The sequence below is a fragment of the Ornithorhynchus anatinus genome, chromosome 5 (assembly GCF_004115215.2).
Source record: "Ornithorhynchus anatinus isolate Pmale09 chromosome 5, mOrnAna1.pri.v4, whole genome shotgun sequence".
Lineage (NCBI taxonomy): Eukaryota > Metazoa > Chordata > Mammalia > Monotremata > Ornithorhynchidae > Ornithorhynchus > Ornithorhynchus anatinus.
The window spans coordinates 12,574,855-12,599,417 of record NC_041732.1 but is presented as its reverse complement, the minus strand read 5'-3'; the positions used below and the strand labels follow the sequence as shown (position 1 = coordinate 12,599,417).

The 24,563-nt window shown below is 52.5% G+C and overlaps 1 protein-coding gene across 4 annotated transcripts in view; it reads left to right on the top strand.

Moving 5' to 3' along the window:
• LINGO1 (leucine rich repeat and Ig domain containing 1) overlaps nt 1–19,293 on the top strand; it is a 167,125-nt gene extending 147,832 nt beyond the window's left edge. For 2 of the 4 annotated variants that reach the window (XM_029066537.2, XM_029066534.2), the window contains one exon: nt 17,266–19,292. In XM_029066537.2, the coding sequence (XP_028922370.1) occupies nt 17,278–19,131 (1,854 nt within the window). In that variant the 5' untranslated portion in view covers nt 17,266–17,277 and the 3' untranslated portion in view covers nt 19,132–19,292. Of the gene's footprint in view, nt 1–7,141; nt 7,241–17,265 lie in introns of those variants that run through there. The other 2 variants (XM_029066535.2, XM_029066532.2) reach the window with 2 other exon arrangements.
• Nucleotides 19,294–24,563: the final 5,270 nt, after the last annotated feature.

Here is a 24,563-nt window from a genome sequence, read left to right as displayed (position 1 = left end):
TTCTGATTCCTCTCCTCCCCATCACTTCCCTGTCTTTCTCCATCTCTTTCCTTGCTCTTTCTCTCTCCCTCCTCCCTTCTTCCTCTCTCTTTCACCCCCTCCCTTTCTCCCCGCTCTCTCTCCCACTCCCTCTCTCTCCCCTCATACACTCACCCCTCCTCCCCACTCCCCATTCTTCCTCTTTTGCAGTAGAACCCATTCATATCCTTTCTAGCCCCCGGCTTTCAAAATTCTTTCCCTCCCTCTTTCTGCTCTGCCCGCCCACCCCCTCATCCATCTCTGCTTCACTTAGTTTCGGAAAAGAATCCTATCTGGCTCGTTAATGACAACTCACTTTTTGTTTCTTCATGAATATGCAAACTATTAAATATCTTTTTAAAAAATTATGGTTGCTCTCATAACCTGAACCTTAATTGGATGGGGGGCGGGGGGGAATCTTTGCGTGGAAGGCAGAGCAGAAATATTTGGACACAATCTTTGCTAGCATAGTGCGTTGGTTTAAGACTCTGGGTATGACATCAATCAATTAATTGTATTTACTGAGCTCTTACCGTGCGCAGAGCCCTGTACTAAGTACTTGGGAAAGTATAAGAGAGTCAGTAGACATGCTCCCTGCCTACAAGGAGCTTACGTGGTAGAATCTGAATTCCTCCCTGAGTGGGAAAGGGTCAGAAGCTATCTAAAGTTGAGGACCACCCCTCAAGCCCCTCTTTTCCTACCCTCACCACCACCAGCAGCCATGACACCTGCTACAGTATCTCCCCAGATTACTGAGCTGTCTCACCAGCTCCTGCCCTGTCCAGTCCCACCTCACTGAACTACTTCAATGAGACTGCCTCCCTCTGATTCTACCACACTTCAGTGGGTCCCTGTGACTCTACTGCTTCTTCCCTCTGCACCACCTCTCTGGCGGTGTGTGGCTTCCTGACACTGCACTGCTGCCGTCCAGTACACTATCTCCCTGCCATTGCACTGCTTCTTCCCACTGCACCACCTCCCAGTTCCCGCACTGCTTCCTCCCACTATGATGCTTCCTTCCAGGGTACCACCTCCCTGTCACTATAGAGCTTCCTCCCTCTGCACCACCTCTCTGGCATGATATGGCTTCCTGACACTGCACTGCTTCCATCCAAAGTGCCACCTTCCTCTCCCTGCACTACTTCCTCCCACTGCACCACCTCCCAGTCACGGCTGCACTACCTTTCTGAGACACGGCTTCCCAGTGATTTTTCTCATCATGACACTGCTATCCAGTTTCACTACTTCACCACCACACCCTTTCAAAACTAACCTGCCCTTCCCCCTCCCGCCCCCGCACTGGAACCCTGACCCCTGGGGTCTCCCTCTCTCCTCCATGGCTTAGGGAGCAAGGCAGTTTCTTGCCCTCACATTGGGCCACCCCCAAATGGGGCAGGCTGGGCCTTGCACGACACCCAAGACGGTGCTCAGGTGGGATAAGGTTGGCAGGTAAGTGTCTCACCGGTATTCCTCCTGCTGTATTTTTTAGCCTGGGTCTTTTTTTAGTTCTTGGTCCAGAGCCAAGGAAAGACAGCGTGTTTGTGAGTGAAAAGGCTGAGTTTTCCAACGCCTTCCTTGGATTACCCAGAAAGCCAGAGCTGCCTTATTTTCCCTTGTCAGTCAAGTCTGGGGCTTGACTCCTTCCTCTTCCCCTGCAGCTTTTGCTGCCCTTCCCACCCACCCAAAATTATTCTAGTGTCCATCTCCCCTGCTAGATTATAAACTACTCAAGGGTAGTAATTGTGACTATTTACTCTCTGATACTCTTCTGAGTGCTTACTAGAGTGCTCTGCACAGAATAAGTGCTAGATAAGAGGCTGGATTTACTGACTGATTAGGAATCTTGGTGAGGATTTGAAGTTGCACAAGCAGCACTGTCTAGTGGATACAGCCCGGGCCTGGGAGTCAAAAGGACCTGGGTTGTAACCCTGGATTTTCCACTCCTTTTCTGTGTGACCTCAGGCAAGTCACTTAACTGCTCAGTGCCTCAATAACCTCATCTGTAAAATGGGGATTAAGACTCTGAGCCCCATGTGGGATATGGACAGTGTCCAACCGTATTGTATCTACCCCAGTGCTTAGTAAAGTGCTTGGCACATAGTAAGCATTTAACAAATGCTATTAAAAAAAAGTTGACAAAGGAGGCACAGTTTCTGGGCCAGAGACATCCGCCCAGTCTGGACTGAGGAAGGGATTTTAGTCTCCTGGGGGAGGAGCAATGGGGGCCAACTGGTGGGAACTCTGGGTGTCCGGACACCCTCCCAGCAGGGTCTTCTCTGAGGGTGCTGTTCAAGCCTGCCAACGAATGTCCCATTGCCCATTGAGAGCAGGCAAGACCTGGGCAGCAGCTGGAGCCCGACATATCGGGGCTACTTCTTCTCAGCATGGGTCTGGAGGAGAGCCTGGGGTGGACACCAGGACATTCTCCTTCAGTCTGGGCTGGCCTGGTCCACCTTGGACCAGAAAAGTTCACAGGGCGTTGCTGTGATGGGATGGGGAGATGGGGGGCATGAGGGATCGGGGATGGACTGGATGGGGAAGACTGTGGTCCTGGGCTTCTTTTCTGGCATCCTTGCCCCCACCCCTAGTTCTCTGGGTCCCCGCCCTGGCTGTGGATGCCCTCCTGGGGCTTTTCTGGGCCGTGTCTCTCCATTCAAGTCAGTTTCCCTGCCAGAACCATCCTCCTCCCCTTGGCCCCAAATCCTCCCCCATTCCCGGGCCCCTTTGTTCTCACAATCTGGAGGTGGCAGGCAGCAGTGGCGGCTGCCACAGCAACCAGCAGGAACCAGCAATGTAGGGCGCTCAGGGACCCTCCACCTCCGCTGTACTAATGCTCTTCCTCCGCTCGGGGCCCAGCATGGAGGTGATGAAGGGCAACTGAGGGGTTTCATAGCCAGCAGAGACAGGTGAGAAACCACTCAAGGCCTGCTGGTAGCAGCCACAAGCTGGGGAGGCTTTAGCTGCTGCAGTGGCCAATGGCATCCCTCGTGGCTGCTGGACCAGGATGATGTTCCATACGTAGCTGGGCATCATTTGTGGCACTATCGGGAGAGATCTATGGAAGTCCTTCCTGATTCAGAGCAGAATCTCTTGCAGGACTCTTACCTCCTGACCTGCTCCAGAGCCTTTACGTATCATTCCCCGGCCCCAGGAGGAAGGGCACCACTTCCAAGCCATGGCACTAGTCGGCAGAGGGAGTGAGGTGGAGGGAGGCTGAGTTTTGAAAACAAAAACAGTAGACATAAAGGACATAAACTGCGCAGCTGAAAACCGGACTGTCCAGTCTATGTCCGGACAAGGGGGACTCTATGGCCCACTTGTCCACCCGCCAGAGCCTTGCTTAGGACAGCTCTCCCTGGATGCAGCCTGGCAGCCTCTGCTGCTGGAGTCATATATTTTTAAATGGTATTGGTTAAGTGTCTACTATGTGCCAGATACTGTGCTGATTGGTGGACTGAATATTAGATAATCAGGTTGGACATAGTCCATGTCCCCTATTAGGTTCACAGCCTTAATTCCCATTTTACAGATGAGGTAAATGAGGCACAGAGAGATGAAGTGATTTGACCAAGGTCATACAGCAGGCATATGGTGGAGCTAGGATTAGAGCCCAGGTCCTCTGACTCCCAGGCCTGTGCTCTTTCCACTAGGCCATGCTGCTTCTCTTGTCCTCAATCCCAAAAGATCTGGGCTTGGGGAACATAATAGAGTGGGGGGGAGGAGGGTCCCAGAGTCAGAAGCCCCTACAGGGCTGAGGCCCAGCCTGTGCACTCTGCCTCTCTTTGGGCCACCAAAGTGGCAGGCAGGAGCTGGCCACCCGCGCTCAGCCCCTGGCTCATATTTCTCCTAGACAAACTGGCTTTATTATTTCCCGAAACAATAATGGAAAATATGTGCCCTAAAGCCAAGGTACAAATAATGCAAAATCGGACAAGCAGGAGAATAAGGACAGGAAGAATAATTAGACATAAACAAGCAGCACTAATACAGCAAGACAAGAAGTTCCCCTTTTCCCTGCCTTCTCCCTCTCTCCCCCAGCTCATCCCTTTTTTTTCAGCTTTAGGCCAAAACTTAGGGTTTGTTTCCCTTTGGGATCTTGGAGTGTTGTCTCTCCGGGAGCTGTTTCCGGCTGGAAGGGGAGGATTCTGAGTTCTGATAGGGCTGTAATAGCTGTATCTGTTGCATTTTCTCCTGTTCCGCTTACTAGTTATTATTATGGCATTTGTTAAGCACTTACTATGTGTCAAACAGTTTCTAAGCCCTGGAGTAGATACAAATTAATCAGATCAGACACAGTCCCTTCCCCTCATGAGGTTCACCGTCTGGGAGGGAAAACAGATATGGAATCCAAATTTTTTTTACAGTGGGAGAAAGCTAAGGCACAGAGAAGTGAAGTGACTTGCCCAAGGTCATGCAGCAAGCAATTAACAGATCCCAGATGAGAACTCAGATCCTCTGACTCCCAGGCCCATGCTCTAGTAGAGCCCATGCACTAGGCTATACTGCTTCCCCTTTCTCCTTCTTCATCTCCCCACCCTTCCTCCCCGCATCCCCTAACTCCTGTTCCCTCTCCATCCTTTCCTCATTCCCTCCATCTTTCCCTCTGCACCGCCTGTCATTTCTCTGGCAGCATATTTTATTAAGTCAGGCTAACTTCCTAACACCCTGCAGCGAGATGAGTATCTGCCTTGGAAAAGACACGTTTTGAAATGGGAGAGAGATACTGCAGAGGTAGATTTTCTCTCGGTTTCTTGAAAACTGATTGCATCACCTTTGAGACCCCAATTCAAAATCACTGCCTTCCACCTAAGGGGGCTTGTGAGGATGGGGGCCTGGGGGGGTTGGGGGCTCTGTGGTCACACACCTAGGGTGAACTGCTGACCCGGGTTCACTTCTAGGGTCTCGCAGAAGTCACTGAGACATTCAAGACCCAAAACAGCTCTCCAGGCTTCCAGCTTTAATCTATTCATGATCCAAGAAGGGAATTTGAAGGGTCAGTTAGTTCTTTCCCCTTCCTTTAAACTGGTCTACACATATCCCCTATCTCCTGCAGGAGAAGGTCCAGTGCCCTCTGACCCTCACAGAGTGTCTGACTGCCCAGTTTTCAGCTGGTTCTGTCTCTGTCCAGTATGGACATGGCACTGAAAGCCATTTTGTCTGGTATTTGATTCTTTGCATCCAGTCTCCTGCCACCACATTCCATGACTCAGATGTGGTACCTGTGTCCAAAGGGGCCTGGATTGGGGACATGATGGTTCTGGAGTCGGGGCAGTGTGCTTGGTCCCCACAGAAGAATCCTATGCAAAATGGCATGTGTGATGACATCACATTACACCATGTTACATGTGTCTCTGTGTCCAGGGCTCAGCAGATCCTCCGGCCATCTCCCGGTATGAGGAAACCTGCTCTATGACACCACAGTCTACCAGCCATCCCTGGGGACTAGAAGACCTATCCTATGGCATCACAGTCCTCGAGTCATCCTTGGAATTGAGCAAACCTACTCTATGACATCGCAGTCACCCCCAGCCATCCTCAGTCCATCCTCAATTCATCACAGTCCTTCCAGCCAGTCCCGGGGTCTAGCTCTCTCCTTCTTAGGTCCTCCCAGAGAACCCAAACTACCCTACCCAATCCCTTGGAGATGGTGGAGGTCAGTGCCCCCCACCCCACTCCCAACCCGCAACTCGCAACCCTGCAGTTATGTGATTTGGAGAGGGGCTGTGTCACAACCTGGACCTCTCCTTCTGGCCAAGCCTGTGGCCACTGGTCCCATTTCTGATGTGACAGGCAGAGGCTTGCTTCTCCTGACTCCATCCCTTGTTATTCTGGCATCCGGAAGGTCATCCCACCCTCATCTAATGCAACAGGACACCAGGCCTGTGTCTAGTAACCTTGGTGGGGAGAGAGCTGCAGGGCTGGGATAAATGCACAGGTGAGGATGGCATGTCATAGTGCAGATCTGCCACCTATAAGGAACTGGGGCTGCCTGGGAGACTATGACATCATAGAACAGGTCTGTTAGCCTCTGGGGCTGGTTGCATGGGGCGGGTGCTGAGATGTCATGGAATAGGTCTGCTAGTCCCTGAGGATGACTGTGGGATGTGATATCATAGAACTGGCCTGCCAGTCCTCAGGGCTGGCTGAGATATGGTGATGTTATAGATCAGGTTTGCTAGTCGCTGGAACTTGCTGGAAAGACTATGATGTCATGGAGCTGGTCTGCTAGTCCCTGAGGATGACTGGGGGGGACTGTGATGTCACAAAGCAGGTCAGCTCATTCCCGTGGATAACTGGAGGACTGATGTCAAAGAATAGGTCTGCTAGTCCCTGGGGAGGGCGGGAGAATTGTGATGTCATAGATCAGGTCTGGTAGTCCCTGAGGATGACTGGGGGGACGGTGATGTCATAGAACAGGTCTGCTAGTCCTCAGGGATGGTTGGTAGACTCATGTCATAGAGCAGATCTGCTAGGCCCTGTGGCTGGCTGGGAGGACTGTGATGTCATAGACCAGGTCTGCAAGGCCCTGGGCTTGCTGGGGGACTGTAATATCATAGAACAGTCAGCCAGTCCTTGAGACTGGCTCAGGGACTGTAATGCCATAGAGCAGGTCTGCTAGTCTATGATGCTGTCTGGGGGGGACACTGTGATGTCCTAGACCAGATCTGCTAGTCCCCAGGCTAGCTGGGGGACTGTGATATCATAGAGTAGGTCTTCTTGCCCCTGTGGGTGGCTGGGGTTGGAGGGGAATGTGATGTCACAGAGAAAGTCTGCTATTTCCTGAGGATGGCTGAGTGTGGGCAGTGATGTCATAGACCAAGTTTGCTAGCTGCTGAGAGTGGCCAGGGTTGGGGGGAAATGCAGTGTCATAAAGCAAGTCTGCTAGTCCCTGAGGATGGCTGGGGGGACTGTAGTGTCATAGAGCAGGTCTTCTTGTCCCCGAGGATGGCTGGGATTATTGTGATGTCATGGAGCAGGTCTGCTAATCCCTGAGCATGACTAGGGGGACTGTGATAGAACAGGTCTGCTAATCCCTGAGGATGGCTGGGGGCACTGTGATGTCATAGAACAGATTTTATTGTCCCTGAGGCTGGCTGAGGGGCCTGTGATATCGTAGTACAGGTCTTCTTGTCTCTGAAGCTGGCTGAGGAGACTGTGATGTTTTAGAACAGGTCTTGCTGAACCCTAGAATGGCTGGTGGGACTGTGAAGTCTTTGAGCAGGTCTGCTTGTCTCCAAGAATGGCTGGGCAGGGAGGGGTTTGTGTGGATTTGATGTCATAGAAAGGTCTGATAGTCCCAAAGGATGGCTGAGGGCAATGTGAAGTCATATAACATGTCTTCCCATCCCCGAGGGGAGTTGGGGGGGAACTGTGATGTCACGGAGCAGGTCTGCTAGTCCCTGACTATTGCTGGGAAGACTGTGGTGTCATAGAACAGGTCTGCTTGTGTCCAGGGATGGCTGGGGGAATTGTCAAGCTGGCAGATGTCAAACCCAGCTTAGCACCCCTACTCCCTCCCTCTGCTCTATCCCCTTCCCCTCCCCACAACACTTGTATAAATTTGTACATATTTATTGCTCTACTTATTTTATTAATGATGTGCATTTATCTATGGTTCTATTTATCTATTTTGATGGTACTGATGCCTGTCTACTTGTTTTGTTTTGCTGTCTGTCTCCCCTTTCTAGTCTGTGAGCCCGTTGTTAGGAAGGGATTGTCTCTGTTGCCGAATTGTACTTACCAAGAGCTAAGTACAGTGCTCTGCACACAGTAAGCACTCAATAAATATGAATGGTTGAATGAATGCTGTGAAAGTCTTGTTCTCCGAGGCTTTCCTTCGTGATTTGGGCTTTAAAACCTGACCTTCCCATGGGACACCCAGAATGCATGGTCCCCAAATAAGCTTCTTTATTAAAACACATGAAGCCATATCTCAGGCATCAGCGGCAGCAGCAGCAAGGACATTTCAAAGAGCCAAAGGCAGGTAATGGGACCACCTCAGGAGGTAGCTGGTGGCCATTTCAAAGATAGAGACCCCTATTAAGGATGCTAGAAAACAGGTCAGAAAATCTGTCCATCACCACCTCCTCCTAGGAGAACTTCCACTTAGCCGCCACTTTTGCACTGAAGGCCTCATAAGACAGGGCTTGCAACACACCTTGCCATTCATTTATTCATTCATTCATTCATTCATTCATTCAATAGTATTTATTAAGGGCTTACTATGTGCAGAGCACTGTACTAAACAATTGAAATGTACAATTCGGCAACAGATAGAGACAATCCCTGCCCAGTGACGGGCTCACAGTCTAATCGGGGGAGACAGATGGCAGAGCAAAACAGAACAAAACAAAAGCAAGACAACATTATCAGGATAAATAGAATCAAGGGGATGTACTCCTCATTAACAAAATAAATAGGGTAATAAATAATATATACAAATGAGCACAGTGTTGAGGGGAGGGGAAGGACGGAGGGGGAGGAGCAGAGGGTGGGGTGGAGAGGGGAGGGGGAGCAGAGGGAAAGGGGGCTCAGCTGAGGGGAGGTGAAGGGGGAAGGGGGAGGAGCAGAGGGTTGAAGGGAGCAGAGGGAAAAGGGGGGAGCTCAGTCTGAGAAGGCCTCTTGGAGGAGGTGAGCTCTTAGTAGGACTTGAAGAGGGGAAGAGAGTTAGTTTGGCGGACGTCTGAGAGCTGGCATGTGGTTATCCCACCAATGCCTCCAGCCGTTCCCCATTCTGAAGGCTAGCAGAAGAGTTGGAAGAGATTTTCTCATCATTAAAAAGCAATTGGCTTCCATCCTCCCTGGCACCTCCAGCAGGAGAGCCGAGTTCTGAGTGCGACCCTCTCCTTATGTGCTGTGTGACCGTCAGCAAGTCACTTAACATTTCTAGATCTCTGTATCTTCAGCAGAAAAGTGGGGAGAGTAATACCTGCCCCTCTCCATCTCCCCCGATTAGCGCAAAGAGAAAATGAGAGGGTTGTTGGACAGTTCAATGCTGGGGGTCTCTGAGGATATTAGTCTTCTCTCTCTCTCATGGGGTTCATGGAGGGGCTCTGCGTCATGGGTCTAAGTGGTGCCTCAGTGGTCTGAGAGCATAAATACCCCACTCACTCCTAGCATGGGGACAGGGAGGCCCCCAGGAAATTTGGGCTCAGCATTCCTTTCCAACCACCAATGCACAGAAGCTGTCTTTGTGACGGTGAGGGGAAACAAATTAGGATCATTTTTATGGTGGGGAAACTGAGGCACATGCTCATAGGTAGATGCAGGGCAGAGCCAGCCTGGGGTGTGGATGAGGCCCGTGGACTGCCAGCTTTAGGATCAATCAAACTCTCAATCGATCTATTTATTGAGCACTTACCGTCTTGAAAGCACTGGACTGACTACTTGGGAGAGTACAATAGAGTTGATAGACATGATTCCTAACCTCAAGGAGCTGACAATCCAGTGAGATTGTCAGCGGTCTTCTCAGCTGGCCCCCTCAACCAGTCTCCTCAACTGATTATCTCAGCTTCTCCTCAGCTGTCACTCTAAGCTGATTCCCCCTGACTGATCCCTTCAGCTGTCCCCTTCAGCTGGCCATCTCAGCTTCACCTCAGCTGGCCCCCTCAGCTGGTCTCCTTAGCTGGTCATCTTACCTGGCTTCCTCAACTGGTCTGGAGAGTTGACCTTATATTTCCTCCCTATGTAGCCCTTCAACAGACCCATGAGGCCTGAAGCCCCCCTGAGCTTTGAGGGTGGCTGTAAGGGGCTCAGACTAATCCCACGCAAGGGGATTGCTCCAGAGGTACTCAGCAGACTAGCATCAATGAGGTTGCGCCAGGAGAGAGAGCAGGGTACTGAGCAGAGCAAGAATTTCCTCTCCTCTCTTTTCTCTGCCAGTTAGACAAGTCTTTCCTGAGTGGCCTCCAAGCACATTGCCCTGCCTTAGAGGCCTGAGGAGGCTGGAGGGAATGTGAAGGACCCCCTCCTTCAAGGTCCTTGCAGACAGTGCAGATCTCGGATATTTGAAAATGGGAATTTTAACCATGAGTTGTGAGGCTGGAGAATCAGAGAGGGCAATCAAGGAAAGTTTCCTGGAGGAGGAGGCCTTGGGTAGAGATTGACAGTGGGGGAAGAGGTCACAAGGTGGGGGCGGTCATTCCGTGCATGAGATGGTTTGACTGCAGTCTTGCAGCATGTCTTAGGGGAAAGAGCACCGCACTGAGAGTCAGATCTGGGTTCTAATTCCAGTTCTGTCACTCAAAGGCATTGTGACCTTGGGCAAATCACATGACCTCTCTGTGCTTCGATTTCCTCATATGTGAAATGGGGGTGAAATTCTTGTTCGCCCTTCCCTTTTGACTGTGAGCCTCATGTGAGAAAGAGATTTGGTTGAACTGATTATATGGTATCTCCCCCAGCATTTAACATACTACTATTATTTGGAGAGGACGGGAACATTTCCCCTCTCCTGAGGAGGACTTCCAGATGGGTTCCTACATTCTCTCTTCCTGCCCCCAGCCCCTGCCCTGAATCACTCGCCCTCCCAGTTTTGGGGTTTTTTTATGATATTTGTTAAGCACTGACTATGTGCCAGACATTGTACTAAGTGGTGGGCTAAATACAACTAATTAGATTGGACACAGTCCATGGCCCACCTGGGGCTCACGGTCTTCATCTCCATTTTACAGATGAGGTAACTGAGGCACAGAGAAATGAAGTGATTTGCTTAAGGTCACAGCAGACAAGTTACAGAGCTGGGCTTAGAATGCAGGTCCTCTGACTCCCAGGCCCGTGCCCTTTCTACTAGGCCATGGGTCTCATGGGATGCAGGGGGTGGGGTGTCCTTGAGCTTAAGGGGGGCAACCCAGAGGTCAGGCAGGGGCTGGCAGGCAGCAGGCCCGTCCCCTGCCTCCCTCATCCCCTGTCTGCCCCCTGTTCCCTGGTGCTAAAAGCCCCATTTATCTCTCACCCTCTCAAGGTTTCACACCCAAGAAGGCCACAGCTGCTTTCCAATTACTTATCGATCGGAGCATCAGTATGTTTGTGTTGCTGGAGGGTCACTGAAGCGTGCCCGCTGATTCGGAGGAAGGGGCAGGGAGGAGGAGGGGGAGAAGGAGCGGGAGAAAAGAAGAGGGAGGAAGGATGAGGAGGAGGGATGAGGAAGGGGAGGAAGGATGGAGGAGAAAGAACATTTCTGCCTGAAGCCCTGTCAACTCTGTCCCAGGCCCCGCTCTGAGCCGGACACCAGCCGATCCGGTCTGGCGGCTCCGGTCCGGCCAATGACCTGGGAGCCACCCAGGTGGGAGTTGCAGCCACAAGCAGTTCTTTACCACCCAGCCGAGCCCCCGGACTCTGCCCCACGACCTAGGATTGCTTGCCCTGGGAGTGTGGCCAGGCCCAGTTTCAGCCACTAGGCCCCCTTAGGGAGAAAGTTTCATCAACCCCTCCTGCCCTATGTGAGGCCATGATGTAGCCCTGTAGGCATTGCTCTGGGCATGCTGGGTGATGTGATGAGATTATAATGAGAGTGGTATTTGTCAAGTGCCTACTTTGAGCCCTCCACTGGGTTAAGCCCTGGGCTAGATACAGGATAATCAGATCAGACACAGTTCCTGTCCCTCACAGGGCTCACAGTATAAGCGGGAGGGAGAACGGATATTCAAATGCCATTTTACATAGGAGGAAACTGAGTCACAGAGGGGTGAAATGGCTTATATCCAAGGTCACACCACTGACAAGTGTCCCACAGAGTTCTCCTGGACTTCTGGCCCCACAACTTGCCCATATGCCATTGCTTGCCTTCCCCAACTCCACCAGGCCTCTGGGAAGAATATGGGCACCGCTTCTGGCTCGATCAGAGGAAGATTGGGTGCTGCTACCCTATTTCCCAGGGCCCTTGTAGTGGCTGCCTTACTCACTTCTGAGTGGCCTGAATTTTGCTTGAAAAGGGAGCCCGCCCTCCTCCCCTCCACCGCCGCAACAAACTCCACTGCCTGCTGCCTCCTACCTCTCCCGGTTTCTCCAGGGGCTTCCCTCTTCCTCTGACAGACCTTGGGTTTGTGTTCCTGTACCCAGAACCTAACCCCTGTGTGAAGAGGAGCTCCTTCTCAATCGATCAATCGATCAATTAATCAGTCAATGGTATTTATTCATTCATTCATTCAGTAGTATTTATTGACTGCTTACTGCGTGCAGAGCGCTGTACTAAGTGCTTATAACAGAGTTAGTGGACATGTTCATAGTCATTGATGGATTGGTAGGAGGAGAGCAGAGAGTGGAGGAGAAAGGGAAGCTGGGGACCAGGGGAAGGGGATGGCAGGAGGAGGCGGGGAGAAAAGGACGAGGCCAGCAAGGAGAGGGCAAAGAGGAGATGTCCAGGGAGAGATAAGGGCTGACAGAGAGGTGGTTTGTTGAGATGGGCAGTGGAAGACAGGCCAAATGGATGGATGTGGGTCCTGCCAGGCTGCTTTTCAGAGAAGAACCAGAACACTTAGTTCAGAATCAGACTTAGTGTCAGCCACTCACGGCCCAGCAGGAAGCGTGGTTAAATATTTATCTGTAAACAGCGAGGCTTCATCTCAGAAAGTGGAGTAGGGCAGGATTCAGTGTGATCCAATGGGGAGGGGACTTGGAGGGGGCACGTCTGGTCTGAGTGGCGAGTTTCTGGTTCTATAGTGGCAGTGGTTTGGGCGTAGGAGCAGAGGCTCCGTGCCTGTACTGAGTGGCAAGACTGAGGGGTTGGACTGAGGGGCCAGGTTTAGGGGGTGGGCTGAGGGGTTGGGTTGAGTATGAGGGACCGGGCTGAGAGGTGAGAGGAAACTGAAGGCCTGGGGAGAGGCCTGGGGACTCAGGATCCTGAAGGTGGCCACACACCCACTTGGGGGGAAGGTGGGACCAGTGCAGAGAGCAAGGCCAGGGAGGGGCACAGCCCACACTCCTGGACTTAACGTAAGGATAAAAGGGCGAGGAAAGTCGGGGGAAACTGAGGCCTCTGGGTGATGTCTCCCAGTTGTCCCCTGCAGGGACACTGACCTTTCTGCCCCAGGCCCAGGATTTTCTGCTTGACCTGTAGCTACCTCTAGCCCTGAGGAGAAGGCTGGCTTTCTAGGGGGAAAGAGACTTTCTCCCATGTCTCCTGAAGTTGTCTCTCTTAGGGTGCAGTGCTGGTGATGCTATCATGGGCTGTCCTGGAGAAAAACAGTGTGGTCTAGTGAGAAGAGCACAGGCTTGGGAGTCAGAGGCCTTGATGATAATGATTGGGCTCTTTGTTAAGCACTTACTATGTGCCAAGCACTGTACTAAACGCAGGGGTCGATACCAGATTTCGAGTCCCACATGAGACTCACCATCTTAAGGGGAGGAAGAGCTAGTATCTTATCCCCTTGTTTCAGCTGAGGAAACTGAAGCTGAGAGAGTTTAAGTGACTTGCCCAAGGTTATGCAGTAGGTGAGCGGCAGAGGCAAGATTGGAACTCAGGTCCTCTGACTCCCAGGCCTGTGCTCTTTCCACCAGGCCACGCTGCTGCTTCTTTTGTACTTTTCCAAACATTTAGTGCACTGCATTGCGCTCAGTAGGTGCTCAATAAACATCTTCACTGCTGCTGCTGCTGCTGCTGCTCCTACCACCACCACCATTACCACTGTTATCACAGCGTGGCTCAGCGGAACGAGCCCGGGCTTGGGAGTCAGAGGTCACGGGTTCGAATCCCGCTCTGCCACTTGTCAGCTGTGTGACTGTGGGCAAGTCACTTAACTTCTCTGTGCCTCAGTTCCCTCATCTGTAAAATGGAGATTAAGACTGTGAGCCTCACATGGGACAACCTAATTACTCTATATCTACCAGGGCTTAGAACAGTGCTCTGCACATAGTAAGCACTTAATACCAACATTATTATTACTACCACTCCCACAAAGGGAGCTGAGTGAGTCCAGGTAAGGAAAGGGAGGTGCTGGAGGGAAGGGAACAGGGGCTGGAATAGGAGAATGAGAGACGTGGGAGAGAGAGAAACTGAGGCTGGAGGAAGGCCCTTGGGGTGCCCCACTGCCCTTCCAGGCACCCCAGACAGTGACACAAGAGCCGCTCCACTTCCCAGAGATGAGGTGGGGCAGAATCTGCAGGCCCCACTCTCGGGCCCAGTGAGGCTGGGCAGCAACTTGGGGAGAGGTCCTGCCTGGGGAAGGTGGCATCAGTGGTGGTCTGGGGTCAGGAGAGGAGTCCCCTCTGCACTCCTCACTCCTCTACCCTTACTGCAGAGGAACATCCTATCCCTCTACCCCGCCTCCCGCACCTCCAGACTGGTCCTTGCCGAGCCCAGGGGGAGGGAAGTGGGGGCTGCCAGACCAGTTCTTGCTGAGCGAGTGGGAGGAAGGGGGCTACCAGGCTAGCCCTCCCTGAGCCAGGGGGACAGCGTAGTGGGCGGAGGGGGAGGAATGTGTCCCTGACCTTCACTAGCAGGGATAGATTGGGGGTGGGCCAGGACGTGGGGATGGGAGGGCAGGGCACTGCCACACTCATTGACATGGCAGTGAATGTCACTCCCTGATCCAGGCAGGGAGAGTAGTGCCGGGGGAGCCCCACTCTGCAGGAATCATGCTTTCCCCAGAGAGGAAAGGGAGGGCCTTATCTCAGTTGGAGAAGGCTATCGCTCCATTGTCAGCTCCTTAAGGGCAGGGACCTGTCTTCCACCCTAGACTATTAGTTACTTGTGGGCAGGGATCACATTTACCGACTCTGTTAGATTGTTCTCTCCCAACCACCTAGTACAGTGCTCTGCTCACAGTCAGAAATCAATAAATACCATTAGTTGTTTGATTGGCCGATTGAATGATCGCAGCAGGTTTTACCTCCCTGATGTAGGCTAAAAATGTACTGGAGTTGTGGGAGAGGGAGAGGGGTAGATGGGGTGAATCTCAGTCCCTCCTGCCCCCTTCAGGCACAAAGCCGAGCCTTTCAAAGACCCCTTCTTCTCTAGAGCATTGGGTCAGAGAATCAGTCCTGCTGGTTTTCACAGATAATTTGGCTTTATTGCTGGAGGAGGACCTGGCTTACTGAGCCAGCTAATCAACAGACCCGATTGAAAGCCTTCTGGGGGCAGAGCGCTGTCCTCAGGGCTGAGGTCAAAGCCAGGATCCCCGCCTTAAGGGAGCTCTGCTCTTCTCCCCCGGACACTGATGAGGGGCCACCTGTCCACTGAACCTAGGGGAGAAAAGGAGCAGCTGGGCGGTGGAAGTCCTGGGTTCTAATTCCAGAATGCCAGGGATATCACCCCCCACCGTCTCTGAGCCCAAATATTCCCCTGTGTAAGAGTGAGAATCCCACCGTGACAACAGGGAGGCAGTGAGGATCTCCATCACACCCTCCTCCAAAGGATCCAAAGTACTTTTCCGATCCCTGCTTCACGCCTCATCCCAACTTCTCAGGCACTGAGCGGACGTCAACCAACAGGCTGGGGGCAGACAAGAGGCTTCCGGCATCCTGATTTCCCAATCAGTTAATAAATCAATCAATTGCATTCATTTCTAAGGAACAGCATAACCTAATAGAAAGAACTCTGGCCTGGGAGACAGAGGACCCGATTTTAATTCTGGCTCTGCCACTGTGACCCTGGTGTGACCCTGGGCAAGTCACTTTACTTCTCTATGCCTTAGTTTCCTCATCTGTAAAATGGGTATGCAGTACCTGTTCCCTCTCCTACTTGGACTGTGTCTTAACTACCCACTGCTTAGAATGGTGCTTGATACATAGTAAGCACTTAACAAATACCCCAATTATTATTATTACTGAACGCTCACTGTGGGCAGAGTACTGTACAGTACAACAGAGTTGGTAGACATGTTCCATGCCCACACAGAGTTTTCCTTTGGAAGAGAAGTCAGACATTAAAATAAATTAGGGATATGTACATAAGTCCTGTGTATCACATGCTTGAGGGGTGGAGTGCTGTCAAAGGTACCGCCTCTTCTCTGGGACCCATACGACACTGCGAAATCTATGTCCAGGATTTTGGATTTTAGCAACCCGCCTCCTATTACCGAGTGCCATGACTCAGAAGCGGTGTTTGTGTTCAGGGGTACCTGGGAGGGGGACATCAATAGCTTTGGAGAGAGTGGGGTGTCTGGAGGCTGTGGTGATGTTGGTAGGATGGAGGGAGAGGTGGGGGTGGGAGGTAGAGGCAGAGGCAGGAGGAAGAAGTAGGGATGGGAAAGAGGGACAGAGGTAGGGAGGGTGGGAGGGAGGTCTCCTCATCACCACAGGCTGCTTGTTCTCCCATGCCAACCGCTTTGGGCTGTGGTGTGCTTCAGCCAAGATATGACATTCCAGCCAGCAGCAGGGGAGGCCCATAGAGGCCATACATGAGCAGAGCCACCCCTATCCCCGATGACCCCCAATATTGTCCCGCCGATGACAAGAAGCCGTGGGGCCTAGTGGAAAGAACAGAGACCAGGGAAGGAGGAGATCCAGGTTCTGATCCTGGCTCTGCCACTTGGCTTCTGGGTGACCTTGGACAAGTCACTTTGCTTCCCTGGGCCTCACTTTGCTTACCTCTGCCAACTGGAGACTGACTACTTGTGGTCTCTCCCCCTTAGACTATGAGCCTTCCCATGGAATGGGATCTATGTCTGACTTTTTTTTAAGATATTTGTTAAGCACTTACTATGTTCCAGGCATTGTACTGAGCGCTGGGGTAGATACAAGCTAATCGAGTTGGACACAGTCCAAGCCCCACATGGGGGTCAACAGTCTTAAGCCTCATTTTATAGATGAGGTAACTGAGGCACAGAGAAGTGAAGTGGCTTGCCAAAGGTCGCACAGCAGACATATAGTGGAGTTGAGATTAGAATGCCGGTCTTCTGACTCCCAAACCCATGCTCTATCCATTAGGCCACACTGCTTCCCAACTGATTGTACTGCATCTTCCTGGGCATCCGGTGTCTAATAAGAGCTCAGCCATTATTATTATCTGGTGGACCAAGTCAATGACTTGGGAGCAGCCGTTTGGGTCGGTTTATAGATCCCTGAAAGCCAGAGAGCAGGATGCCTATCCCTCAGCTGTGGTCATCCCTGGAGTTGGGAGGGAGAGAGGGCAAATCGGTACCCGTGACGCCAACCCGGGGAGGGTTGGATTCCAGTGGGGCAGGATGGGGTGGGGATGCTCAGCTGGTTCTGTGCCCACTAACGTTCCACCGTCTCTCTCTCTCTCTCTCCCTCTCTCTCTGTCTCTATGTCCTTCGCTTTTGGCATGGGTGCACGCGCCTGGGGCAGGTGAGAGAGAGGATGGTCAGCGTGGAGGCGAGCATGCAGACCTCCGTCCTGGCCTGCTGGCAGCCGGTCCTCCTCCTGGTGCTGGCTTCGGTCCTGTCGGGCTCCGCCACGGGCTGCCCGCCCCGCTGCGAGTGCGCCCCCCAGGAGCGGGCCGTGCTGTGCCACCGGAAGCGGTTCGTGGCCGTGCCCGAGGGCATCCCGACGGAGACCCGGCACCTGGACCTGGGCAAGAACCGCATCAAGACGCTCAACCAGGACGAGTTCGCCCACTTCCCTCACCTGGAGGAGCTGGAGCTGAACGAGAACGTGGTGAGCACCATCGAGCCGGGGGCCTTCAACAACCTGTTCGGCCTGCGCAGCCTGGGCCTCCGGAGCAACCGGCTGAAGCTCATCCCCCTGGGGGTCTTCACGGGGCTGAGCAACCTGACCCGGCTGGACATCAGCGAGAACAAGATCGTCATCCTGCTGGACTACATGTTCCAGGACCTGACCAGCCTGCGGTCGCTGGAGGTGGGGGACAACGACCTGGTGTACATCTCCCACCGGGCCTTCAGTGGGCTGGGCGGGCTGGAGCGGCTGACGCTGGAGAAGTGCAACCTGACCTCGGTCCCCACGGAGGCGCTGTCGCACCTGCACGGCCTGGTGGAGCTGCGCCTCCGCCACCTGAACATCCAGGCGGTCCGGGACTATTCCTTCAAGCGCCTGTACCGACTCAAGGTCCTGGAGATCTCCCACTGGCCCTTCCTGGACACCATGACGCCCAACTCCCTGTACGGCCTCAACCTGACCTCGCTGTCCGTCACCCACTGCAACCTGACAGCCGTGCCCTACGTGGCCGTGCGCCACCTGGTCTACCTGCGCCTGCTGAACCTGTCCTACAACCCCATCCGGGCCGTGGAGGGCTCCATGCTCCCCGACCTGCTGCGTCTCCAGGAGGTACACCTGGCGGGCGGCGGGCGGCTGGCCGCCGTGGAGCCCCATGCCTTCCGCGGCCTCAACCACCTGCGCGTTCTCAACGTGTCGGGCAACCAGCTGACCACGCTGGAGGAGTCGGCCTTCCACTCGGTCGGCAACCTGGAGACACTGATCCTGGACGGCAACCCGCTGGCCTGCGACTGCCGCCTGCTCTGGATCTTCCGCCGCCGTTGGCGCCTCAACTTCCACCGGCGCCAGCCCGCCTGTGCTGCCCCGGAGGCGGTCCAGGGCCGCGAGTTCAAGGACTTCCCCGACGTGCTGCCGCCCGCCTACTTCACCTGTCGTCGGGCCCGGATCCGCGACCGCCGGCCGCAGCGGGTGCAGGTGGACGAGGGCCACACCGTGCAGTTCGTCTGCCGGGCCGACGGCGACCCGCCCCCCGCCATCCTCTGGCTCTCCCCGCGCAAGCACCTGGTCTCCCCAAAGACCACCGGCCGGCTGACCGTCTTCCCCGACGGGACCCTGGAGGTGCGTTACGCCCAGCTCCGTGACAACGGCACCTACCTGTGCGTGGCCAGCAACGCCGGTGGCAACGACACCCTGGCCGCCCACCTGCACGTGCGCGGCTACTCCCCGGACTGGCCGGCCCGGACCAACAAGACCTTCGCCTTCATCGCCAACCAGCCCGACGAGAGCGACGCCAACAGCACGCGCGCCACCGTGCCTTTCCCCTTCGACATCAAGACGCTCATCATCGCCACCACCATGGGCTTCATCTCCTTCCTGGGCGTGGTGCTCTTCTGCCTGGTGCTCCTCTTCCTCTGGAGCCGCGGCAAGGGCAACACCAAGCACAACATCGAGATTGAGTACGTGCCGCGTAAGGCGGACGCCGGCGCCGGGGGCTCGGCCAATGCCGACGCACCCCGCAAGTTCAACATGAAGATGATCTGAAGGGGGGCAGTGGCGGCGGGTGGGGCGCGGTCGCGAGGGCGGCGGGGAGCGCTAGGCCCATGCCGCTCCTCCTTCCAACCCCTTCCTTTCTACAGCTTCCCTCCCTGTTTCCTCCCTGCACCCCTCTCCCTCCATTTCCCGCCTTCCTCTTTCCCTCCCTTCCGCCCTCCTCTCCCTCTATCCCCCATCCTCCTCTCTCCCACCCTTATTTCCTCCTCTCCCTCCATCTCCCACATTCCTCTCTCTCTCCCCCTTTCTGCCTTCTTTCCCTCCATCCCCCGCTTCCTCTCTCCCTCCCTTCCTCCTTCCTCTCATTCCATCCCTCTCCATCTACCCCCTACCTTCCTCATTCCCCTCTTCCTCCCCCTTCCTCCCCATTTTCCCCCTTCATTCTCTTTTTCTCTCCCTCCCTCCCTTCCTTTATTCCCTTCCTTTCCATATCTCTCCTCTCTGCCACCTCCTGACCCTTCTCCCTCCACCCCCACCTTCTTCTCTCCCTCCAGATCTCTCCCTCATCCCCCCCCTCCACAGTTTCCCTCCACTCTTTCTCCCTGCTTTTCCCAAACCCACCTCTCTCCCTCCGTTCGTTCCTTCCTTCTTCTCTTGTTCCTCCCTCCCCCCACAGGCTCCCTGGGGTGCTCTCTCTGTCTCTCTCTCTCTGTCTCTCTCTCTCTCTGTCTCTCTCTGTCTCTCTCTCTCTCTCTCTGTCTGTCTTTCTCTTTCTCTCTCTCTCTCTTTGTACCAGGACAACATTCTGACCAGGTCTTCAGGACTCTGTGTTTGTAAGGACTCATTCTGACGGACTGGAGGTCAGATGGCGTTGCAAAAGGAAAACAAAACAAAACAAAACAAAATTCAATAAATCAATAAAAAGTTACGAACTTCCTCTGTAACTTTGGTTTCAATAATTATGGATTTTTATGAAAACTTGAAATAATAAAAAACTATTTCCTATAGATAGTTGGAATGCAACATTTTGACTTCCTGATCTGTCCAGCAACCCTTGCCACCCGCTGCCTCCACCTCCTCCTCTTCCTGCCACTCTTTCCTCTTCTCTTCCCCACTGGGCAGGGGAGTAGAGAAAGAGGCTCAGTGAAGGGCCAGGCCTTCTTTTCTTCCACACTCAGGCCTGCTCAGAGTCAGAGTTTCAGGCCGGGCAATTCCTTGTGGTCCCTGCAGAAAGACCAGTCCTTGGGGATCAGGAAAGAGCAGCAGCCACCCCTGGTCCAAGGCATCTGATCATTCTTGGGGGAATGCTGCTCCCGAGAGGGATCCCATCAATCGGAAGGGTACGGCCTCTCTGTCCCTGGGGCGGGGGAGTCTGTGGAGGCTGGGTCTTCAGGTCAGCCTGGGTGCGAAATCCACGTCTCCAGAAATTGCCTGGTGATTGTGCCCACAGGAGTGGGTGCGAAGAGAAAGTGCCAGGGGCCACCCAGCAGAATGCCGCCTCCCCCTCCTCACCCCCTTCATCAAGGCGGCAGCCCCCACCTCAGCAAGGAGATACTCACAACCTCCCACCCCCAGCACTTTTATGCATGTGGATTTACATGTTACATGTGCTCCTCCTCTGTCCAGAACATTGTGTCTGTCTCCCCACAAAGACTGTGAGCACCCTGAGGGCAGGAATTGTGTCTACTAGCTCTACTGTACTCTCCCAAGTGTTCTGCACACAGGAAGCACTCAATAAATTCCTTTGATTGATTGATTGAGGCAAACCCTAGAGGCCTGAGGTGAGGAGCAGATCTACCAATGAGGTTGGAGGGTAGAACTCCCTCCTTTTCTTTCCCCTTCCTCTCCCACACCCCCAGAACCTCCAGCAGAGAGAAACAAAAAAGGAGAGGTGGCAGGGCAGGGGGCACCACGGCCCCTTTCACTTGCTGCTTTTTTTTTTTACCAGAGAGAGAATCTGGACTAATCTTCTTAGATTAAAGGTATTATTTAAGTGGATCGATTAATCCATATTTCTTGAGTGTCAATTCTATGCAGCAGCACTTTTCTAAGAGTCGGATAAATAGAATCGGATTAGTGACTCAGTTTCTGCCTTCAAGAAGCTTACAGTGCTTATCAGGTAGACTGACACAGATTTTTTATGGGAGAAAGAAACAAGGCTACAATTGCAGATAGCCAGAATACAGAAAGCTAAATAATGAGTGTTAGATTAAGTAAATAGAGGAAAAAGTGTATAAATGCTAAAGGTAAGTTCATAATTATAAATGATAAAGGCAGCTGTTGGAAGGATGTGACCTAAAGGATGGAGCTTTATCAAGGAAGGATTCCTGAAAAAGGTGGGATTCAATTCTTTGAAGAAGGGAGAGCTGTGGTCTGGAGAATTTAAAGGAGGAAGGATTTCTAGGTCATGGAAATGGCAGGAGCAAGTGGTTGGAGGTTGGAGAGTCAAGAATGAGATGCTAAGATTAGGTGAGCTTGGGAGGAATGAAGAGTGTGAGCTAGGTGGAGGTAGGATGGCTATTTATCTGATTATATTCTAGGTGGTCCTCATCATCATAATAATAATAATTATGGTATTTGCTAGGCACTTGCTATGTGTCAAGCACTGTTTGAAGCGCTGGGATAGATACAAAATAATTGGGTTGGACATAGTTACTGGCCCACATGGGGCTCACACTCTTACTCCCCATTTTACAGATTAGGCCCAGAAAAGTGAAATCACTTGCCCAAGGTCACACAGCAGACAAGTGGTGGAGCCGGGATTTGAACCCAGGTCCTTCTGATTCCCAGGCCTGGGCTCTAGCCATTAGTGGGCTGCCCCCTGCTCAGGATAGAGAGAACATTGGATGTCTTAGCTGTCTGGTGTTTAGCATCCAGCTTCCCTCCTTCTTGGCTCCTGTCACCAAGTTTCATGGCTTCGATGTGGCACCTACATTCGCAGGGGGCCGGGAAGGGATTTCGGCAGCTCTGGAATGAGGGAAGGGGGAGCAGGCTGGAGTGGGAAGTAACTGTGCCTTCTGTGGATTTTTGAAAAATGAATGGAATGTCATGATAATATTATATTGTGTGATCTGTGTGACCCCAAAACAGGGTCAGTTACTTCTGGGTCGGTAAATAATGTCCGGTCTACTTTGCTGTCAATGGACACTGTGGGAAATGGGTGAAGAGTGAAGTTACAGAAGATGGAGAGAGCTGATCGAGTGTCTTGAAGCCAGTGGTGAAGAGTTTCTGCTTGACGTGGAGATGGATGAACAGCCATTGGAGGTTTTTGAGGAGTGTTGATATGTATACAGAACGATGTTTTAGAAAAATGATTCGGGGAGTATGGATTTTCCCAGTTTCTGTTTTTGACTCGAGTCCTCGTGTAGAAAAGCCAAGCTCGATTCCAAGTCTCTGAGGGGTTTGCCCCATGGCGCAGGCAAGATTGGTGCCCTTGAGGTCACATGCCCACAGCTCCCCTGGGCAACACCTGCTCCACTGATCCTGGAGCCAATACATTTGCCTGAAGAGTGTCCAGGTCCTGCCCCTTCCCTCGCCACTCAGACTGGACTCAGCCAGACAGCCTTGCCTTGGTGGTGTTCAGGTTGGTGGAAAGAGGCTTTGTTCTTAATAACTGCAGTATTTGTTAAGCGCTTATCAAGTGCCAAGCACTGTCTTAAGTGCTGGAGTAGATACAAGATAATTATGTTGGGAAACAGTCCCTGTCTCAAACAGGGCTCCCAGTTTATGTAGGAGGGAGAACAGGTATTGAATCCCCATTTTACAGGTGAAACTGAAGCCCAGAGAAGGTAAGTGACTTGCCCGAGATCACACAGCAGGCAAGTAGTGAAGCCAGGATTAGAATCCGGGTTTCCTTATTCCCAGTTCTGTGATCTTTTTATTGGATCTTATGTTTTTCCAATCTTTTTCTTCCTTCTCTCCCACTTTTCAGGTTCCTATCCCCGCCCTTGGTAGCTTGGAAGGTGGATAAAAGAGAGAGGAGTTGGAGCAGTGTAGGGAGGGCGGAAGGATAAAATGATGGAGAGAGGAGGGAAAGACAATAGGCAAAGAGTGAAATATTGAGCATATAGTATTGACAGCTGAAACATTTAATTCAGCATTTAGCATTGGAGTAGGACATATTTAGCTTTCCTCATAGTACAAGTTTTGGAGCATTTAGACTTTAGCATGCAAATAAAACAGCTCAAGAAAGAGAAGTGATTTAAAGTACAAATCAGAGACTGGTACACTTTAAAAATTCAGAAGGGGTCCACCACTGGCCTTGTGGAACGGTGGGCCTGACAGTGGGTAACCCTAACTCATCACTCCCAGCAGAGAGTGGCACCTTCCTCCTCCTCCTCTTCTTCCTCCTCTCCCCTCTTCAAGTGTCAGGACTCAAATTTAGGATTTCTCTGGGCCTGGACCTTCCAGGAGGGCCTAAGATGGAGAGAGATAGAGAGAGAGAGGAAAAGAGTATGATACGATGGAAGTGCAACGCCCACCTGCCCCCAACCCACATCTCCCCTTCCTCTCCTTCCCCAGTCCCGGCCCCCAAAGCAACACAGTTGCCCTGATGTGACCCTCTTTTGGAGCTGGGAGGTTGCAGCTGGGCGGATAGAAGCAGTACAGTTGATTGCTCACTGCTGTGCTCTGAATGCCAGGCTGCTCCAGCATTTGAGGAGATGAATAATGGAAATCACAGTGTCTCCAGAGGTCAAAACAGATCTGGTCGTTGGGATCTCCAGGGCACTAAGCCAGGATTCCTCAAGTTCTGCAACCAGCAGCCAAGCTGAGGGGTCACAAGGCAGACCAGTGGTGGGACTCCTATAGGAGGCTCCCAGGAAGAAGTGAGGCCTAGTGAAAAGAGCACGGGCCTGGGAGTCAGAAAACCTGAGTTCTAATTCCATTTCTGCCCCTTTTCTATGGTATTTGTTAGGCACTTACTATGTGCCAGGCACTGTAATAACAATGATAATTATGTTTTTTGTTAAGCACTTACTATGTGCCAGGCACTGTACTAAGTGCTGGGCTAGTTACAAGCTAATTAGATTGGATGCAGTCCATGGCCCACACGGGGTTTAGAGTCTTAATCCCCATTTTACAGATGAGGAAACTGAAGCACGGAAAAGTGTAGTGACTTGCCCAAGGCCACACAGCGGACAAGTGGCAGAGTTGGGATTAGAACGCATAAACTTCTGACTCCCAGGCCTGTGATTTATCCATTATGCCATGCTGTTTCAGTGCTGGGGTAGATACAAGTTACTCAGGTTGGAAACAGTCCCTGTCCCACATAGGGCTCACAGTCTTAAATCCCCAGTCTGCTATTTGACCGTGGGCAAGTCACTTAACTTCTCTGTGCCTCAGTTCCCTCACCTGCAAAATGGGGATTTATTACCTGTTTTTCCATGTGGTTTTTATGGTATTTGTTGAGTGCTTATCATGTGTCGAGGACTAGGTTATATACAAGATAATCAGGATTGATGCAACCCATATCCCTCATGGGG